The 13,553-nt window shown below is 50.2% G+C and overlaps 1 protein-coding gene across 1 annotated transcript in view; it reads right to left on the bottom strand.

The window, feature by feature from the left end:
• The window catches only part of MVB12B (multivesicular body subunit 12B), a 179,359-nt gene that overhangs the window by 101,053 nt on the left and 64,753 nt on the right, over positions 1–13,553 (bottom strand). The window contains exons 5-6 of the mRNA XM_054501910.2: positions 12,652–12,781; positions 9,154–9,276 (exon numbers count right to left, since the gene is read on the bottom strand). Coding sequence (XP_054357885.1) covers positions 9,154–9,276; positions 12,652–12,781 — 253 coding nt within the window. The remainder of the gene's footprint in view (positions 1–9,153; positions 9,277–12,651; positions 12,782–13,553) is intronic.

Here is a 13,553-nt window from a genome sequence, read left to right as displayed (position 1 = left end):
TCGCTCTGCAGGCCTCTTTCACGCCACACTCACAATCACCAGAATCAACCACACTGCTCGCAACCCTGCTTAAACGCCTGCTTCAAAGCGAGGGAAGGATGGTGGTGCTGGGACCTCCTGGGGCGGCCTCCACATGTTCCCTCAGTCGGCGACCACAGTGCAAGTGTGCTGGACACCGGCCAAAGTTCACACGTCTCCCTAAGACTGCTTAGGCGGTTTCCGACCAGAGGGGCCTCTGCAGGACGAGTTCCCCACCCACACGCCCTGGGAAGTCCTCATTCACCAGCTGTTGGTCAGGAGCCTGGAGAAGCTGCACAGGAAGATGGCGGGGCCACCTGAATGGGCACCCCACCTACCCACCAGCCCCTCCAGGCCCATGCTTGGCTCCCTGATGAAAGGCTTCACGGCCAGGGGCCTCGTGACAGTCTGCACACTAACAGTAGCTTGCCTGCTTGGGTGCAGATCCTAGCCCTGACACTTGCTAACTGTATGACCTTGGGCAAGGGATTTAACCTCCTCACTCTCAGTTTCCTCAACTTAAACCTGGGCTGATAATAGTAACTGACTCACAGAGCTATTATTAGAATTAAACGAGTTGGCCGGGTGTGGTGTCTCTCGCCTGTAATCCTAGCACTTTGGGAGGTCGAGGCAGGCGGATCACTTGAGGTCAGGAGTTCGAGACCAGCCTGGCCAATATGGTGAAACCCCGTCTCTACTAAAAATACAAAAAATTAGCTAGGCGTGGTGGCACACGTTTGTAGTCCCAGCTACTCGGGAGGCTGAGGTGGGAGAACTGCTTGAACCCAGGAGGCAGAGGTTGCAGTGAGCCGAGATAGCACCACTGCACTCCAACCTGGGCGACAGTGAGACTCTGTCTCAAAAAAAAAAAAAAAAAAGAAAAAAAAATTTAAATGAGTTATTCGTAAAGCCTTTGAACAGTACCTCACACCTAATAAATGCATGATAAGTCTCTGCTGGATGGATGGACGGATGGAAGGGGCGATGCATAAAATATGAATGATGTCCAGTCCTATGTATTAAACTAACTCACTTTATGCATCCAATAAATACTTTCTGGGTGCCTAACACATGTCAGCCACCTGGAATTCAGAGTTCTTTACCATCTTGGGGCCACACATTTTCCACTGAGCACTTACTGTCAGCATGGAATGAGATGACATGGTTGAAAGTACTTGCTCAAATTTGATGAACGGTGATGCAATATGATCATCATTGCTATTTCTGTGTGACTAGCCTCTTTTGAGGCTTTAAAGGAGAAAAAGGAAAACATGAGGATCTCTGTCATCACTAAGCAGCAAATCTAGTCAGTAAGATCAAACAGAAATACACGCGGCAATGACAGGGAACTGTGAGATGCCAAGCCGTATGACGCAGGCAACTGGAGGAGAAAAAGGGAAACGACGCAGGCCAGGCTTTCTAGCAGTGATGTGGGCTACTATAGGCCTGGGGCGGGGCTGGCCAGGGCCAATCCTAAGCATTCTGGAGTCCAGTCTAACTCTTCCAGGAGGGAAGGGGCTGGTACAAACTGAGGTGCATGGTGAGGGCCAGAGCAGAGATGCTTTTGGAATAAGAATAGTGTGCCCCGGAGCCAAGAGGAGACTCACCTAATTAATGTGAGAGGATGTGTGGGGGGCAGTCAGATAACAGGAAGCCAGTGAAGGTTCTGGATTGAGGAAAAAGGAACATATGTATGTCTGAAAACCCCAGTGCAGTTATCAGGCCACCGCAGACTTTAAAGTTATAGGCAAAGAATGTAAATGCAGGCTATTTACAGAAATAATACCTGAGCCCAGAAGCCCACCCCGGATCCATCTTTGATTTAGTGTTCAGGTTCGACCCCTCCAGAGGGCTCGTCTCTGAGACAGGGCTGGTTGCTGGTCCTTTCGGCTGGAAGGTGCCACTTGCACAGTGGGATCATTCACACCCCCGTGCTGATGTCTGTGCTGCCTGTGTAAAGAACTCTGTGCTACAGTCTTCATCTTAAAAGACAATGAAAATGTATGTTCTGTCTTTAGAGGTAAACAAACAAAAAGCGTGTGTGGCTTTAGTGTGAAGGAAGAGGAAATCTAATTTTTCCAAGCGAAGCCAGACCCATAGTTATGCCTGGACATGACCTGCAGAAGTGTCTGAAGGCCCCCATGCCAGAAAAGCAGGGCCCAAGCCCTCGTCTTCTTCTTCCATTTTTTTTTTTTTTTTTAAGATAGGGTCTTGCACTGTCACCCAGGCTGGAATGCAATGGAGGAATCATGATCACAGCTCACTGCAGCCTTGACCTCCAGGCTCAAGTGATCCTCTCACTCAGCCTCCTGAGTAGCTAGGACCACAGGCTTGTGCCACCACATCCAGCTAATTTTTGTATTTGATTTTTTTGTAGAGACGGGGTTTTGCCATGAAGCGCAGACTTGTTTTGAACTCCTGAACTCAAGTGATCCTCCCGTCTCAGCCTCCCAAAGTGCTAGGATTACAGGCATGAGCCACCACACCCAGCACCCCAAGCCCTCTTTTGATGGGACCAGGACAGAGTGCTCCATTGCTTAGCTCACCTGCCCCCAAACCATTTCTTGCCACTATGGAAGTGGAGCTCAAAATCCATGTCACAATTTATTACTAGGGGACAAAAAGAGTCATTGGAATCACCTGGGATACATAGAACCCCTCTCATAAATGATGCACCTTACACGAAACCACAGATTTCAACTCCGATCCTCTGTGCTGAGCCTTCCCCTACTGAACCCCAGGGAGAAACTTCTCGCAGGCAAATGCCTCCAGCGCCAAGCTTTTTGCCACTCTGAACAGGTAGGTAAACACCTCAACAGGAAAAGGAAAACTCAGCCTCCCTGATCTGTGCGATTCTGGGCCTTTTGTTCAAGTCCTGCAACAACAGGACAGGTGACATGTCATCTGGGGTACAAGGGACATCTTACAATTGAAAACGGACAGAAGGCAGCCGAAGGATTTGAGGCTGTCAGTGTGGACAACAAGGCTCCAGCCGGTGACCTAAGGCTCCACCCCCACTGCTGACTTACTCTGTGAGTTAATCAGAAAGTAGTGGAGTTGATCCCCATGTCCAGAGGGAAGGCAGGGTTGGAGAGGCCAGGATGGAGCGTGGCACGCTCATGGGCTTCTGACAACGATGTGATGGGGGACAAGCCTGGGCGGCACGGCCTGAATTGTAGATCACCACGGCATGATTTTTCCTCTCCTCTAGGAAGGGCCATTAACCTTTCCGATGACAGCCCTAGGATCGGAGTGATGGAACGATTTTTGAGGTCAGCAAGGATCTATGTTCTCAAAACCTGACATCGACATGCAAAAGTTGTGACTGAATCCTGGTGTCCCTGAGAGGAAGACTAAATGCATGTGACAGATCTTCTGCAATCAAAATGCCCCATTTCCCAGAGTATCTGTCACAGATTGATAACATCCATGCAAAAAGTTAAGTACAATTATGTCTGTCACTAAGAAACATACTTCCGAACCTGTGACTGACAACTTGCTAGGAACTGACAAATTACAGGAAGATGACTGCAATAGCGAGCACCACGTCACCTCCTACGGGCAACCCAGGCCTGGCTGACACTCCGAGAGGCTCCTGGGAGCTGCACCTTGCAGGGGAGGCTGCCGGTCAGAACTCGATGGCTGGGAAATGCTCTGTGGCTTCGGGTGGGAAAATAACCCTTTCCCCCAAGAGAGACAGTGTTAGGGAAAGGTCACAGTATGTGCCCATGGCCTGGGGTCTGTGGGGAGGAGAGTTTGGGCAGCAGCTTCTCCCTCAGGACCATGGTGAGGACAGCCCAGGTCAGTGGGGAGGGTGGGGTGAGGCTACTGGAACCACACGTTGCAGATTTTCTAGGAGAGCCCCCGCAGGATGGATGTTCACATAAACACGAGATGTCCCGAAAATCCTAGTCACGTGGAGGCCAGACTACATGTTTCTGACAGACTCTGAAAGGGACAGAATACCACTGGTTGTCAGCGCACGCCTGCCTACCCTGGACGGAGACACGGCGTCCACATTGCCAAGGGAGGGCCCCGGACGTTGTGGGAGGCCCCTCTGAGCCTTCCCTCTCAGGAAGGCTGCACAGCAGCAACTCTCCACTATCCATGCCTCCTCCTCTGACCTCGGCACTGGTGAGTGGAGGAAGTCAATGGCTGCAAGTCAGATACAGAAGCAGCATCAACAGCGGCTTGAGGACCTCTGAAACCAAGGCCCGCTGCTCTGTGCCCTCCCTTCCCACTGGAGGGCCCTGAAGTTCTCTGGGCAAGGTGTCTGTGGCCCTAACACGTAGGTCTGCCGAACCTGAATTTCTGTAGGTGGGGAGAGGGAATATGACGCGTTTCTTAAATAAGGCTTAAGAAACACTGATTGCTGTAATTCTCCTGCAGTCTGAAGGATCCAAATGCCGTCTGACCACCCCTAGCATCTGGGAGCGCATCACCCCTCAGGTCAGCTTCTTGATGCCACAGAATTTTCACCTTGGGGAAGCTGTCTTTACTGATTTTTTTAAAGTGTTAAGCCTAAATCTACCTCCTTGTAACTTCAGTCCACCTGACCTAATTCTGCCTTCTGGAGCCCCCAGCCATCTCACCACCCCCCATCCCTACCTGGAAACACTTCTACTTTCTCTTCTGCTAGTGACCCTTAAGACATCTGCAGCGGGCTGGCCTGTCTCTACTCAGGTCCAAACTGGATTCCTCAAACTTGACACTGGATTCGGGTAACCTCTGCCTGGTGGTGTGAGGCAGTGGACACGCCCCAGGAGCATGACTCCACTCAGGGCCTCCCGCTGTGCACACCGGGCTGCACTCCACACACCCACGCTCCGACACCCACCATTTCACACACTCAGCTGCTAAGCCAGGCCTCAGTTTGGTCCCTGTGTGATGGATTTTTGAACCTCGGGGGCCCTCTCCGCCTGCACCCATCGCCTCCCATGGCTCCAGCAGGTTGTTCTGGCTGTAGAGGAGATGCAGACTATTGATTCTGTCATTCAGCACGTCAGCTCACCCTAATGACTCTGCATCATCTGCAAATTTGATAAGCATGCCTCTGATGTCTTTATCAAGCCATGGTTCTGCTGCTTGCTGAGCTAGAGGGCAGCAGCCCACCAGGGGCCTCCTCCTGGATCGACACAGAGCCATTCCCTTATCACACTGGGGACTTCTGGTTCTCCAGCGGTTGTGAGCCCACCTGCCTCCTGGGGCTCTTCCCAACCTCTGTCCCAGCAACAGCGGAACCTTTTCTTCCCAGCAGAAACAGGTGACGCCCTGCATGTGAGAGATGGTGGAGGGGCTGCTCTGATACAGCCCAGGAAGGTGTTTCCTCTCTTGGCCCCCCTGCCCCAGACAGCAGCACAGAGCCGAATCAGAAACCCCACCATCTGATCGTATGCCCGAGGCTGACTCACAAAGCTGGGCCCAGCCCCAAAGAGGGCCACAGAGATGGGACTGTGCCTCCGTCCCCAGGCCAGCTCTCTCCTGTTGATCGACTTGCATGACATAGGCAGGCAGGGGATGGAGCGCATGTGGCCAGAGATATGGAGAGGCTCTGGGTCCCAGAAGAAGCGGCTGTCCTTCACTAGAAGACAGTCAAGAGATGTGTATGGCGATGTCTGTGTGTGAGATGAAGCGTCACTGTATGAGGGAGAGGAGCTCTGCCAAACCACCTTCTACCACCTTAGCCACCAACTCACTGGATACAGCCCAGGAGCATCCCTCTCCCTGGGGACCTGCCCGCTCCAAAAGGACAACTCCACAGCATTTTCTGCAATAACAGAGCTTCTGCAGGAAGCTCCTGCTTCTAGAGGCAGTTCCTGCTTTTGGACAGAGAAGGCAGTGCTGCTAGAACCACGAGGTCCTCAGGTGATGGCCTACAGACAGTGCAAAGATCCACCTTTGTCTGAAATAAAGCTGGGAATGAATAGCATTCCAAAAAATGGCAGGAAATTCTTTGAAATCTGAGTGATGACACAAGAAATGGAGGCAGAGCACATAGTTTTGGCTTTGGAGAAGAATACAGACTCAAGAAGGCAGCAAGATCTGTGACCCACCCCTTCCTAGGTCCTCCTGGCTGGCCTGGGCCAGGGCTCTGCAGCGAAAGGGCCTGCCACCAGCTCCGGCTCAGAACCGCATTCCCCGCCACCGCCACGGCTGGGCAGTAGAGGGCGCTGCGTCACCGCGCTCCCAGCGGCTCGATCCATGCCACACAAAGACCGCACTGGACGTGGTTCTCAGGTTTATAGTTAAGGCTACCTGAGAAAACAGTAGCAAGATGCAGACTTGCTATTACACGATATGATATCACCTATGTAAAAAGTACACAAGAAAAAGACTTGAGGGAAATATAACAAAAGGTTATAGCATTAGCTCGTGGGAAATGGAATTCCTGTTTTTTCATACTTTCTACACTCTGCCAATTTTCTATAAGTCTGGATTACTCTCGCCATAGGAAAAGACCCATGCAGTGCTCAGGGACCAGGGAGTAGTCTGGAGGGGTTGCCAGGGACGCATTTATGGTGAAACTGAATTCGTGCCTGGATTCAGGTAGGCGCTGGGGAGCTCCTCAGAGGCTCACCACGTGCCCACACCACCACACGGACTCGAGATGGCCCGGAAGCGCTCAGAGAAGAAGACCCAGCACAGGCCCAGACCAGGAGCCTCCGGGAGGGCTTCCTGGGAGAGAAGTCCTCTGCGCTGAGACCCGTCAAACACACCTCATGTGCAGGGAGCACCGGGAGCAAAGGCGCAGAAGCCAGGGGAGGAGGAGGCTGCCAGCGCAGCTTAATGTCTGGGGCTCTGGCTGGGAAAGGGAAGACAGGAAATCCCGGAGCTGGTGTGCAGCCCTGCAGGCCCCACTGAGAGGCCTGCCTTATAGGCTCCTGGTAGACCCCCAGCACTCGGAGCACAAGCCCCAGCCACTGCTCCCCACCAGAGGGGAGGCGATCAGATTCCTCCTCTGGAGAGTGTAGAGACCTGAAGCCTCAAGGAATAAAACAGCATACTCATCCTTTCCTAGGTCTTCAATGGAAAATTTGAATGAATAATCAACATTTCATTTTAAAATAAATCAAAGATACTGGATAGGAAAACAATACAAAAAAAAAATCCCACAAAACCCAAAAAACCCTGATGGATGAGGCTCACACAGGTGTGCATCCTACCTGTAAATTACCGCTCAGGAGAACTTGGGACAGACAAATGGTTTTTACTTGGAAGCATTAATGAACATTCAATTATCCTGCTGCATACTGGCTGACTTAACTCAGCCAAATTAGAATACATTTTATGTTGACTATTTTGACATTTGTTTTATTTGGCAAGTAAAACAAAACTGATCCAATTTCCTTGCAGCCATTGTAAACCATAAACTGTACAGCAGAGGTGATAAAATACATAAGCCTTATAAACACTTGGTTCTGATGCGCTACCCTCCAATCCCACCAGGCTGCCTGTGGCTCAGTGTTCTCGGCCGTCTTGCTTCAGGTGCAAGTGACTTTGCTCCCACAGTGACCAGCAGGCTTCTGAGAGCTCTCTCTGCTTTATCTGAGAGAAGTGGTGTTCTTTCTTTATCCACAGAAAGTCAAAACCTGCCTGAGGTGGTACCCATTTCTGGGCCCTTCTAGACCACATGATGTCAGCAGGGAGCAGCTGTAACAACTTCAGGGCAACTGCTCCTGTGGGAGCTTTCCAGCCTCTGCAAAGAGCCCACACTTGAGCTGCCCCAAGTACAGGTGATGGGCCTCAGCACAGGTGATGGGGGACCCCAACACACAGGTGATGGACTCAGCTGACCCCCCCCCAGCACAGGTGACACACCTGATATAGCCTTGAGCACAGGAGACAGTGACCCTCAGCAGTGCCCTTCAGGGCGGAGCTGACAGCGCTCTGGCTCAGAAACGGAGGAACAAGTGCTGATGGGCAGTGCGAGCCTCATACTCCTGAACCCAACAAAGAGACTCAACTGTTCACCCTGCAACTCTGGGAGGCTCATTAGCGATTCATATCTTTTCATGCCAAATGAGAGACTAAAAACTACTTCTAAAGTTTCAGGCAATTCCAGGGGTAGTTAAGTTTAAATACCACTCTTGGTTTGTGAAACTGTCATGAGAAAGACCAGATTGTCTTTATAGGGGGATGTCCCAGAGGACAGAGTCCTCAGGGCTTTGGAGCCTCATTACAGCACATTCTTCCAAGTGAGATGGAGGCTTGGCACAGAGGAACAGAGTACAGAGAGATGGTGGTATGTCCCGGAAGGCAGGCTGTATTGTGGAGGGCCCAGGAGGACCCACTGGTGACTCTTCCTTCTGGTTCCTGACAGGTTTTGTTTATCTCTATTCACCCACGTGGAAGCTTGGAGATCCATTCTCATTTACGTTACGTCAATCCCTAAGTGCTGCTGCCTCACCATTCTTGTTTTATTTACTTTTGCAATCCCTTTCTCAAGCTTAATCCATCAGTGCTGTTTGTTCCTTGCCCTCAGTTTACTCCTAGTGATGCACAGGATTTTTATTTGACAGGATTCTTTTTGCAGAAAGTGTAGAGACTGTTACTACCTCTGTTATGACTGAAATCAGTTGCAGAGCAAACAGTTGGCTCACCCAAGTTTCTTTGCGGAGACAATTGTTAAAACTAGCATTTCCTGAAAAACTCCTCACTATTCTCTCATACCCAAACTACCCATTTCTTACTTTATAGCTCATTGGAAAAAGAAATTATATGAAAATGAAGAATATAAGAACTCACCTACCCTCCTGGGTTTCAAATGAGTTGCTGGCCAAGACAGAGAAGGAATTTGACCTTAAGGCCAGTGATCCCAACCCCATGGCTACATAGCACGTGTCTGTGTGTAGCTAGCAGCTCTTTTGAATAGCGAGCCAATTTTAAGTTGCATAATCTGCAATTTTAGGAGCCTGCAGAAAACGCACAAAATAGACTATAGAATGGCCTTTGCATTCATGTGATGCAAAGATTTCCAAGGGGATTTTTAAAAATCTCCTCTAAAGATATATTGCTTCTACAATTGTTCAGCTGTACTTTGCACTATTTCAGCAGACACTAAGTGGCGGTGTTCTAAAATGTTGTGCAGGGACCCAAGACCACAGGACAATGCAAGACACCCCGACAAGGCCTCACCTGGGAAGGTTGGGGGCTGGGGTAGAGGCAGCTGATGACTGGGAAGGCGTTGTGGGTTGAGATGAGTCATGATTTCTTGGTACTCTGCCCATTCGATACCAGATCCCCATGCTGTTCAGTTCCCTTTAGGAAAAAAGAGAAATCTTCATGGCTCGGGTTAGCACAAAGCATTTACCTGAGTGACAAAGCAACCAATCCATTTAAAAGAGTCACGGCCTCAAACACCAGGGAATCAATTCTCGCCCTCCACGTGAAATGGGTTCCACCGCCTCCTTTGTGCTCTGGGTGTCATAGTTCACATGAGGGTGACCTGTTCCATCTAGGCAGGCCTTCGGGACAAGGCCGCCCGCATCACCCTCCCCGAGCTTGCCTTCCTACTCCAACTGGTACTTTCCTCGCTTCTCCAAACTTCTTTTTGTTTTGCCATTTCCTTGTAGGGTGTGACGTGATAATCCACATCAAGTCCTTGTGCAGTTAGGAGAGACAGATAGGGAGATGCTGGTTTTTAACCATGAGAAGAATTAGCCCCCTACTCTATCACACACTCCAATCTCAGGATACAGCCTCTTGCAGCTGGGTGTCACCTGCTGTTGGACTCATTCTCAGGGTCAGTTTGGGAGTCATCTTCAAACTACAAAACTCAAGGCCCCATGAACCACACAACTAGGAGTGGACACCAAGGGGCCTCCCAGACGCTGCATAAGCTCTCCTGTGACCTCCCTCGCACAGTCACCAGAGCCCTGCCCCCTACTACACCATACACTCATGAGCGCTGAGGAGACAGCCACGCTCCTAGGAATAGTGACGGGATCATTTTCACCATATTCAGTTTCCAACTTCCCAGTTGCCCCACAGAACTGCGTCTTTGGGACCTGATGTAGAGGAATATAATCTCTTCAAAAAATGGAAAAAGACTTATTCTGTGGGAACCCCTAATAAGCTTCTCAGAACACCCCAGGAACTATGTAAAACCACAATCCTGTCTTCTTCGATGAGTGATTCCAACGAGCCGCACTGATTTCTCCACATCTGGGCCATGGCCTCCAGCTGCCAGGCTTTGGAGGTGCTGTTTGCAATGTGAGGTTTCTATCTTCCCCAACTGACAATCCCAAGCCCTTGCAAAGTAACATGTGGAACTGTGCCCGCTTTTAGGAATAAGTGACTTAGAGTTCTGAATACTGAATTCTCTTTCCTTGCTTAAAAATAACACTGGAATTGTCTTCCGCTGGAAGAGAACTGTTGCCCCAAGATGAAACAAAACTATAGCAATATTTCCAAAGTGATATAAAGGAAAAAAGGCTTTGGTTTTATCAAGGTACATACTGGTACATATCTATTCCTTAAAATTGTTTAAATTGGTTAAAAATGGAATCTTTTTACAACAGGATAGTTTCTAGTTAAAGATACACATAGCAACTGAAATTAGATTTAAAAGTTCATTACTAAATTGCTGGTTTCTGCCATTTGTATGTAAATGGATGCTTCTGAGGTGCCTGAAGTATGTTTTTCTATTTCCTACTCCTGTAGTCCTGTTTACATAATTAGTGTAAACTATGTTGCAAAACGGGATTTTTGAGTGTGTAGGAAGGGAATGATCACAGAGTGCTTCTTAACCACATGATCTTGACACAGAGCATTCAGATGCCAGAGCTGAAGACCCACTGAGGTGCAACTCTGCATTTCTGTGGTACCTGCTCCCTGCACGCTTCAAGCAAATGCCACAAGGGCTCATCTGCTGTCTCACCGGGTCTAGGCTATCAGGAAAGGCCCCGGCTGATACAAAGGCGGCTCTGGGCTCAAATGAACAAGAGTAAAGCAGAGTACAGACCTGAGCCAGGAGGCTGGCCTCAGAAGCTGAGGAGGAGAGGGTGTCTCTGGGAGCCCACAGGGAGACACATGGCCCCTGCCAGCCCTGGCCAGGGAAGAGGCACATGGCTGAGGGGGCTGTAAACCATCTGCCACACCGAGTAAAGTGCACACCTGGATTTCAGTTGACTGAAGACAGTGAACATCTATTTCCTTCTGGACAGCTGGCATCCACTCACCCCCTTTCTGACTTTTGACTGCCCCTCCGTATTTTAGGAGCAGCACCAGTCATGGTTAGTCGTTAGTTCCAATGGAGCTGATCCTACTTCCTGCTCAGGCCTGGTCAATGGAAGAATTTTCCAGAAAACAGTGACCAGCCCAGGGTGCACATGACCCTACCTAGATCAATTAAGACCAATGAGACTAAATTCTAGAACTTCTTTTGAACTGTCAGGAACACAAACTTGCTGTTGGCCTCTGGACTTGAACCTGGATGAAAAGCAGGTGGAGCTACTGCAGCACCAGGCCTCCTCGAGGGGGAAACATTCCAGAACACAGCCCAGCACCAGAGCCAGGGGGAGACGGGGAAACCAGAACCCAGTGCTGGCCTTCAAGCTTCCGCTTCCAGGCATGCCAGTCCTGCCTCCCCAACTCTTCTGTGATGCCAGCCAATAAATTATTCCTTTTGCTCAAGCCAAACTGGGTTGGGTTTCCTGTCACTTACAATCAACAGAGTCCTAAGTGAAACCCTGGGATTTCACTGTACTAAGTATTTATGGAGCCACAACAGAGCCAGGCCCATGCTCAGTGCTGAGGCTACTGGAGGAACAAGACACAAATGGGCCCAGGCCTCAGCAGTTCTCTGCTTACTGGGGAATTATCATGCAGCTGTGTAATATTTATGTTTCTTCCTGACTTGGAGCCCTCCACTGACTTTCCAGTGTGCTTGGAATAAACTCCAGGCCATGTCTTAGGAGGTCCTGCCAACCCTCGCCCTTGTCCCAACATTCTCCCTGGCTCTTCCAGCTGCACAGGGCTGTGTTCTGCTCCCAGAACGTGCCATGCTCATTCCCACTTCTCTCCTTCTGCTTCCACTCTACCTCGAAGGCTATGCCTTCACATCTGTGCATGGCTGGTTTCCTGACATTTAGGTCTCTGCTCAAGTGTCACCTTCCTGACCCCCTCACGGAAGAGGCCCCCACTCCATCATTGTGTTTCACTTTCTTCACTGTCTGGAATTATCTCATTATTTTCTTGTTTATTGCTCGTCTGTCCCTTTTAGAACATCAGCTCTGTGACAGCACGGCCTTTGCCTCACTTATAACCACATCCAGTGGCCTTGGCCCTGTGGTACAAAATAGGTCCCTGTGACCTTTCCTAGGGTGAATAACGAGTGTGGAGAGCTGAGGCCAGTGGCATCACAGGGTGTCGGGGAAGGACCCAGAGGAGCTTCAAGGCTGAATGCACAGAAGGGCAGGGGAGGAAAGGCCCTAAGGTGGAGTCAGCAGTGCGAGCCGAGGCGCGGAGAGGCCGCAGCTGAGCAGGAAGGGCAGCGAGGAGCACTGGGCTGACAGAGGCCCATGGCTGAGAGCCTGGGGGGCTGCATGGAAATCTCTTGGACCTCATTGCCTGGAGTGGCCTGAGTGCTCTCAGGGAAGAGCAGCAGCTGAGAGTCCTGTCATTAAGACTCACCCAATAAATGTGTACTGAGGCGGGGCCTGCTTGGTCCGGCCCATGATCCGAATGTCACAAATCGCAGCTTCCGTTGAATCCCGTGGAATAAATTTAATGCACAGCCTCTTCTTCCTAAAAGCCACTTCCTCTGAAGGAAAGGACAACAGAAAAGGTATGAGTTTTCCAGAGATACCAGCATCTCTATTCTGAAAACCACATCCCCTGTCACGCCCTATTCCTGGCAGCAGAAGTGGCAGGTTACCTAAACTGCTGGACAAAAGGGCTGGGCTCTGCCGCCTGCCTTCCCCGGGGCTTCAGTCACCCTGCTCTGCATGCAGGACCCAACTCAGACACCCCCTGCTGAGAAGGGGACCACACACCCTGCAGTAAATCTGGGTGGCTTCTAAGAGCCGCAACCACAATCTGCTTACTGTTCAGCCGTCAGAAACCTGCACACTGATGCCCTGAGCATTAACACATTTCACCACAAGGACTTCTTTTCTTTTCTGCTTTTTATTATAGAAATCTTCAAACATACCCCAAAGCAGAGAGAACAGTGGAATGAATCCACGTGTTCCTGTCACCCAGTGTCAATGCTGTGCACAATGGACAAGCTGGTTTCCTCTCCTCCCGCCCCTGCAGTTTTGCTGGATATTTAAAATGAATCCCTGACGACACCACGTTATGTCACTATCAATACCTCAGTAGGCATCCAGGACACTGTTCTTTAAAGACCACCATGCCATCACCATTCCTAACAAAACGAACAGAATTCCTGAGTATCATCCAAAAGAGAGTCTACATCCACGTTTTCTCCAGTCTGTCTGCATCTGGATCCCCAGGATGCTGAGGCACTGCCTCTGGGTGTCAGGCCTCCCAGACCATTTGACTCTGGAACAACCACTCCTGCTCCCTTTTCT

Source organism: Pongo pygmaeus, chromosome 13 (genome assembly GCF_028885625.2).
Source record: "Pongo pygmaeus isolate AG05252 chromosome 13, NHGRI_mPonPyg2-v2.0_pri, whole genome shotgun sequence".
Classification (NCBI taxonomy): Eukaryota; Metazoa; Chordata; class Mammalia; order Primates; family Hominidae; genus Pongo; species Pongo pygmaeus.
This window is presented reverse-complemented; position numbering and strand designations above follow the sequence as displayed.